We start from the raw sequence: 7,678 nt of genomic DNA, 5'->3' as shown, positions 1-7,678 counted from the left end.
ACCGGCCGGTCAACCACTTCCCCAATTCTACTTTGATGCTCACCGTTGGAGCGCCTCGTATCAAATTGACAAAATCGTCATTTTTTTCATCAGATTTGATGAAAAAAAAAGTTAAGTGTTGAAAATTCTCTTAAGTCACGTTTATTTAACAAATTAGACTGATAAATAAATTGTTACCGTAAAGATTGTTAATGAAAAAATTAAGTAAAAACATTTTTATTTTAATAATAGTGTAAAAAATGATTAACAATGGAATTAATAAATTATTTTTATATAAAATTTAAAAAAAAAAAACATTTCTATATTAAAAAAAGTCAAAAACAATTCTAAAAAAAATTTAAACAAAACAGCAGTTGAAAAAAAAAATGGTTCTCTTTAAATCCGGTGGGACTCATTTCTCAATCCTAAGTCATTACCAGCTATGCCAGTCCCATTTCTCGGTGGTATTATGAATCTTATTGGATTATTAATCCAGAAATTAATTTCACAACCAAACATGCTTTCAATATAACCCGCGTCAATCTTAGTCCAGTACTAAGGCACTAGAATTTCAGGGCTGATAACTCATTGAACAACAGACCGTGAAATTCTTTCTACAGCCAAATTCCCATTTGTAGTTGACAAACAATTAATATATTGAAAGACCAAGTAAAGAGCAAAATCCATGAACCCAGAACAATTAACAACTATTGAAACAAACACATCTGAAACAAAAAGAAAGAATACTATGTTGTAGCCTATACAAAGACAGTTTGAAGCCATTTAGACTTCACATCACAATAATTTGACCACATCTTTTTCTCCACAAAGCATTGCATAGTGCCACCATTGCCAACATCCATCATTATTAGACCACCATAACCGTGCCAAATCTTGTGGCCCCTCAGCAAGCAGAGAAGCAATTATAGCTAAAAGCAACGCATGTTTCGGAACTACTACATAGAATTCTAACTGCCACAAGCCATGCACTCTTCACGGTTTGTTAAAGAACATACCATTTGTGACATTTTGGAATTTTCATCATCTTCAATTTTGGGTTTTTCCTGCATTGCAAACAAATGTCAGATTTATTTCAATAATTTACAAAAACATACTAGAAATGATCAGGATTATAATAATCCATACAAATCATTACATTAAGGATAGAAGTGTCCACTGTGAACTTGATGGCATCCGCTGCAGCACGTGATCTTAGATAATACATTCCAGTTTTCAAACCCTTTTGTATCAAGCAACAAAGAGAAAAAATGAATCAGATATAAATACAGAACATTCCACTAAAATCACAATTGTTAATTCAAAATGTTTGCACAAAACAATCATCTGCACCATCCGACTCAGGAAGCAATTTTATACTACAATCAAATTGTGCAACAATTAATTTTCATACACACCGACAATTATATTCATCCAATGTAAAAGGAAAACCTCCACACCGATCACTTATAAGGAAATCAATGTTGGTAACGGTATACATCCATTTTCTTATCTTGCTAATGGCTGTTTTCCACAACCAAACGAGAGATAATTTTGAAAGCAAAATGTATAAAAACGTGTCCCAGAACCATCCATTGATATCTTGACACATCAATTTAAAAGAGCATAATATAAGTTATACCAACATAAATTTGACCACAAAAGTATGGCAAACCTCATCATCAAAATCTCAAAACACCAAATGCTAATTAGAACAAAAATTCTTACCTTGGACCACGCATGAAAGTGCAAGGAAGTAAGTTTTCCAAAATTGGGTTGGTCCATATGTATATTTAGACTCTGACTTTGGTCTATGTAGCATCCACGATCAACAGCCATATCAACCAACGTCTTTTGCTTAATCTCCCAAACAGTCCTGATGCAGCAAAATGCATTAGTCCCGAGGAAGAATGAATTAAAAAAAAAGGGAAAAAGAAGACGAAAAAGTAGACACACAAAGTAGAAAATTCATACTTGTAAATAACTTTTAGTTCATCAGGAATTTCTGGAATTTTCTGAACAGAACCATCCTCGTAAATTATCTGGTTCTTAAGAGCAGGTGACCAAAGACCCATCTCGGTTAGGTCATGAAGAAGATGCTTATTCACCACAACAAACTCACCACTGAAAAGGAAAGAAAAGTATTAGATGACAAGGAAAAATCAACCCTTAGAAGTCACTCATTAGCATATAATGCCAATTACAAACCTTAGAACTCTGCGACTATAGATGTTTGAGGTGTACGGTTCAAAACACTCATTATTTCCAAGAATCTGGCTGGTTGAAGCAGTGGGCATAGGTGCTACAAGAAGTGAATTTCTTACTCCATTTTTTGCTATCATATCCCGAAGTGCACCCCAATCCCATCGACTTGAAGGTGTTACCCCCCACATGTCAGGTTGAAGAATTCCCTGGACAGGATAACCACCATATAAGCATCTCTAACTATTGTTAAACATGTAGGTATATCATTTTATGGCCTGGAGACTCCCACCACAAACATGTTAGCCCACAATTGCAAAATTCAAGAACAAAGTGCATTTTCCTTTTGTTAGCCCATAATGAGACATTCCATAACAGAAGCCAAGTTGCTAAATCACACTTTCATGGAAGCACTGCTTGGAAAGCATACCTTGCTCACAGGACTTCCGCTATATGTCTCATACGGACCTTCTTTTGCAGCCAACTCTGAAGAAGCTTTTAGAGCATGATAATATATGGTCTCAAATATGTCTTTGTTCAGCTGTTGACCCTGCATTCCACAGCCAACAAATCATCAGACCGGAGTGATCTAATTAGAAGTTACAATAGAAAAGCACAACCAGAAGTTTGCTTTTACCTCAGGTGAATCAAATGCCATGCCAAGTAAAATAAAGGTATCTGCAAGACCCTGTACTCCAATACCAATGGGTCTGTGTCGAAGATTTGACCTTTTTGCAGTTTCCACAGGGTAGTAATTGACATCAATTATTTTGTTGAGATTTGAAGTAACTATTGCAGTAACCTGACCCAAAAGCACAGATAAACTAAAATTCAAGCCCAACTTCAAGAAATATAATCTGAACTACAAAAGGATGCCAAATAACATGGAAGACAATTGAGCATATAAAAGAGGTTAGACCTCTGCTAGTTTGTCAAAATCAAAATATCGATTTTTGGACCCTTTGCTGCCAACAAGCTTTGATGGATGTGATTCTATTGGAACCCCCTGCAACAAAGTAGTGCCATGCCCAATCAAAAAGAATATAAACCCCCCAAAAAAAGTTGTCACGTGTGCCTGCCATAAATATCATACCTTCTCTGCAACATATCGTGGTAAAGCAATTGATGCCAGATTGCATACAGCAGTTTCTGTTGGACTTGTGTACTCAATTATCTCAGTACACAAGTTTGAAGACTTAATAGTGCCTAGATTTTGCTGATTGCTTTTTCTATTGCAAGTGTCCTGGAAAGATAAAAAATAAATTATCATAAAAAAGTAAAATAAGATCAAAACCAGACAAGGAATTTGAAAAACAAGAAATCCAATTTATTTTTTTTAGATCACCTTGAATAACATGTAGGGAGTCCCAGTTTCTATCTGGGACTTCAAAATTTCAAACCAGAGGTTCTGCGCCTGTATAACTTTCTTTGCCTTGCACTAAGTTTATAACAAGAGTATTGTAAGTAATGGTATTCCAATAGAACCAACAGAAAACTAAACTCAACCAAGAAGAAAAATTAAATCAACCTGTCTTTCATACTGGGTGTACAGGTTCTCAAATTCTTGACCCCAGCAATCAGCCAAACCTGGAGCCTCATTTGGACAAAACAAAGACCATTGCCCATTACTTTGGACTCTTTCCATAAAAAGATCAGGTATCCAAAGAGCATAAAATAGATCTCGTGCCCGGTGCTCTTCCTACAGTGAGAACACTAATAATGTCATTGATTTTAAGGGGTAAAAAAAGCCTAGATGTGGCAGAGAAAAGCAAAGTTGCCCAAGGCACACATCATCACCCTAATAAGAACATTAGGAAAAATTGTATGGATCAAGAGCATAACAATTTCAAATAAAAAAAAAACCATCAAAATCATGAATACAGTCAACAATACCTTTCCATGGTTTTTCCTCAAATCCAAAAATTCAAATATATCAGCATGCCATGGCTCCAGGTACACAGCAAAAGCACCTAAATGCAACAAAAATAAAACTTCAAAATAATGTACAGTCAACCAACTGACGCTAGCTAGTTGACTAGAACTCTTGCACCTCACCAAAAGATCATGGGTTCAAGTCTCTTGAACCAAGCAACAGGCCATCAATGTACAATCATTTCATGACACAAAACAAATAAACATAGAACATTGCCATGACAAGCATACCCTTTCTCTTGCCACCCCCTTGATCAACATAACGGGCAGTGTCATTGAAAACTCGTAGCATTGGAACAATACCATTGGATGCCCCATTTGTTCCACGTATATAGCTGCCTGTAGCACGAATATTATGAACAGAGACACCAATTCCTCCAGCTGACTTGCTGATAACAGCACACTCTTTCAAAGTATCATAGATCCCTTCAATACTATCATCCTTCATACACACCAAAAAGCAGCTACTCAACTGCCAACACATCAACAGGGCAACATGAGAAAGCAAAGATATATATAAATATATATGCAGTGACAACTACTAGGAAGACCAGAAAATCAATATAGCAAAAGGATCATGCTTTACAGCATAGCAGCTATAGAATATTAAAATTTTGTTACATAATAATGCCAACACATTGCATACTTGGGGCCTTGGTGTCCCTGCATTAAAAAGGGTAGGCGATGCATGTGTGAACCATCTCTGAGACATCAAATGATATGTCTTGATAACAGAATCAATGTCATTCTTATGGATCCCAACAGCAACCCTCATCAGCATGTGCTGAGGCCTTTCAACAACTTTTCCTTGGACCTTCAGCAGGTAGGACCTCTCAAGGGTTTTGAAACCGAAGTAATCATAGTCAAAGTCCCGGTCATAGATTATCTCACTGTCCAAGCGGGTAGCATTCTGTAACAATCAAAATGTTCATAAGCAATGCATGAAAACCGTGTTCAGTATACTTGATTTTAAATGTAAGATTGCATATTCACTTGAGATTTAGGAAAATGAAAGACATTTTAACTTTCTTAAATAATTTTGCTTCAGAATTAACTAAAGGAGGCAGAAGCAGCATCTACATATTTTAATGCTTCCGAGGCCTACTTCATAGCATTTCATTTGTGCTTTTAGAAACAAAATCAACGAAAGGTTACAAAACTCTCAAAAATTCAAAAACTCTGCAGTGTTTCCTAAAAAGCAGATTTTTTTTTGTAACTTGAGGAGTGTCAAGCTTCATTGTCTATCATTTTGCTTTGGTAATAAAAATCTTATTCACCCAAAACTCTACATATATTTGAGAAAATTTAAAAAAAAAAAAAAAAAAAATCACAATTTGAGTTTTATAACAAAATAAATCTCAAATTTTAATAGTCAATTTAAGTTATAATATTTTAATTTGTTTTCAATTTACACCATCTATCTATTTCCATTAAATAAAACGGACCAAAAAAAAGTCATTAAATTTTAATGTAAGCATAACAAAAATGTATACAATACCCTTTTTTTTTTTCTTTTTCATTTTTCTAAAATATCTTTTTTCACCCCTTTGATTTCTAAATGTTGCAAGTATCCAAATTGTCCTCTTTATCAATCCAAATAAGTGAATTTTGTTCAATCATACCTCCATGATATATTTGCTTATGTGCATGTGTGTGCATATACATAAACATAATAAATTCAACATAATTCATAAAAAGAGATCCTGTCTCATGATCTCATTCAAAATAAAACAAAATGTTGCAACTAGATCATTATAAACATCACGCAATTGTGTTTTTTACACAAATATGAAGACTTGAGTTCTTAGTTAGAAAATTTAGGTTTATGAAAGTTTTCAAACTAAGCTTTCAAATCTTTGTATAACCTCAAATAAACCTATACATGAAATCCAAAGTTACAAATTGCAACAGAAGAAAAAAAAAAAAAAAAAACCTTCATGATTATTTCAAAAACATCGTCAGCAATCAAAAGAGCCTGCTGTCCAGATCTCTCGTTGATATGGTAGTACATGTCCTTGATCCTGCAGTGACCACAGTCAAGGAACAACTTTGAGTTTTTCCATTATATAAGTTTAAATTAAAATTGTAAATTTTTCATCTAACAAATTGAAATCACTCACGTCTCAGAAAATGATTTCTTGGTGTTCTTGTGCAGATTTGAAACAACAATCCTTGCAGCCAACTGTGCCAAAAATATATGTTCAAGCAAGTTAAAAAAATTTAAAGCAAACCGTATTTATATCTCTAAATTTAGCATAAAAAACGAAATTAAACCTTACAAGGTAGAGTTGCAACAATAATTTAAGCATACAAAACCAACAATCCAAACCAAAAACCAAACCCATCTAAACAAACTCGCACATATGCAAAACCCATAACCAAAAAAACACGAAAACCAAACCCAGAACCCAAAATCCGAAATTGAAGGGCACAGATCAAACTGGTTACGAACAAATTGAGAAGATTAATTGAGAATTAAGGAAGCAGAAATCAGTAAATTGACGGAAACCCAGAAGAGAAGAGAAAAGAAATGGAACTCACAGAAGCATAATCAGGATGGTTAGCAGTCATGGCAGCAGCAGTTTCAGCGGCCAATTCATCGAGTTGGCTGGTGGTGACGCCCTTGTAGACACCGGCACAGACCTTCTGAGAGACGAGGACAGGGTCACAGTGGTCAATGCTGAGACCATAACTAAGCTTCTTGAGACGAGCAGTGATCTTGTCGAAATGCACAGTCTCCTGACGCCCATCTCTCTTCACAACATACATCTTTAACAAAGCCCCCAACTAGATGGATATATTAGTAAAGAGTTTTTGAGAGAGGACTTTCGTCGAACAGATTCAGCGCACAAAGTGACTGATACAAGGAGCACTTATATAGCGCAGAAGAGAGAGAAGCGTAGATGATTTGAAATTTGTAATTAAGGGAAAGGGGGGGTTTTAAGGGTTTCCCTCTCTGTTCTGTGTTTGAAGTTTCCCGCCAAACGTGATGAGTTTGGTGTGGCGGGTAAATTGTGATGGGAGAGTTGAAGTTGAATTGAGGAGAGATGATGAGGGTGGAGCTGGCTGTGGGGACCACTTCTCGATCTTTTTTAAAAGAAAAAAAAAAAAAGTGATTGGAGCCATGTGCCAGTCTAGTGTGAACTATTATTATAGGTAGGTCTTAATAATTAAAATTAATTCTCATAGGCTCCATTTGTTTGGCGTTGAACAGATTGGAGTAGGGTAGTTGTTGATTTTACTCGTAGCATGTTTGGTATTGATTTGACAGGTCGACTTGTTAGTATGAGTGGCTTTATAACCTTTTTGAGTAGGGGGATTAGGCCAAGTTTGGAAAGTCTCACATAATTTATTTTTTTATCTTTTTATCATCATATTATTTTTTTATTTTTTTGTATATTTTTTTGTAAAAAGATAAAAATTATATTTATTTAAGTCATTTCAAACAACCCTTTAGTTTGACTTAGAAAAACTTAGAATTAAGAAAATAGTGAATTAACTGGGTCTACTCGATCGTCTATTCAGACATTCTCTAGAATGTTTGATCGATTGACCGAAATCCTACTCT

General features: G+C 35.0%; 1 protein-coding gene across 1 annotated transcript; it reads right to left on the bottom strand.

Moving 5' to 3' along the window:
• Positions 1–610: 610 nt before the first annotated feature.
• On the bottom strand, positions 611–7,371 carry RNR1 (ribonucleotide reductase 1). The gene is made up of 17 exons (XM_028240306.2): positions 6,652–7,371; positions 6,231–6,292; positions 6,044–6,131; positions 4,757–5,020; positions 4,342–4,582; positions 4,072–4,148; positions 3,707–3,877; positions 3,524–3,616; positions 3,272–3,421; positions 3,098–3,184; positions 2,816–2,980; positions 2,609–2,728; positions 2,185–2,387; positions 1,951–2,100; positions 1,705–1,852; positions 1,136–1,219; positions 611–1,043 (listed from the first exon to the last, which is right to left on the bottom strand). The coding sequence occupies exons 1-17, from the start codon at positions 6,877–6,879 to the stop codon at positions 948–950; spliced, it is 2,427 nt and encodes an 808-aa protein (XP_028096107.2). The 5' UTR covers positions 6,880–7,371; the 3' UTR covers positions 611–947.
• Between the last annotated feature and the right edge of the window lie 307 nt (positions 7,372–7,678).

The sequence above is a fragment of the Camellia sinensis genome, chromosome 1, assembly GCF_055761805.1.
Source record: "Camellia sinensis isolate YWXY chromosome 1, ASM5576180v1, whole genome shotgun sequence".
Classification (NCBI taxonomy): domain Eukaryota; kingdom Viridiplantae; phylum Streptophyta; class Magnoliopsida; order Ericales; family Theaceae; genus Camellia; species Camellia sinensis.
Note: the sequence above shows the minus strand (reverse complement) of the source record. Positions and strands in the feature narration are given on the sequence as shown.

Coding starts and splice junctions, on each gene's coding strand:
- RNR1 (XM_028240306.2), bottom strand. CDS start 6,879: ATGTATGTTGTGAAGAGAGATGGGCGTCAGGAGACTGTGCATTTCGAC. Junction 4,149..4,341: donor AGGGGGTGGCAAGAGAAAGG/GTATGCTTGTCA, acceptor TGTTGCATTTAG/GTGCTTTTGCTGTGTACCTG. Junction 3,185..3,271: donor CACGATATGTTGCAGAGAAG/GTATGATATTTA, acceptor ACTTTGTTGCAG/GGGGTTCCAATAGAATCACA.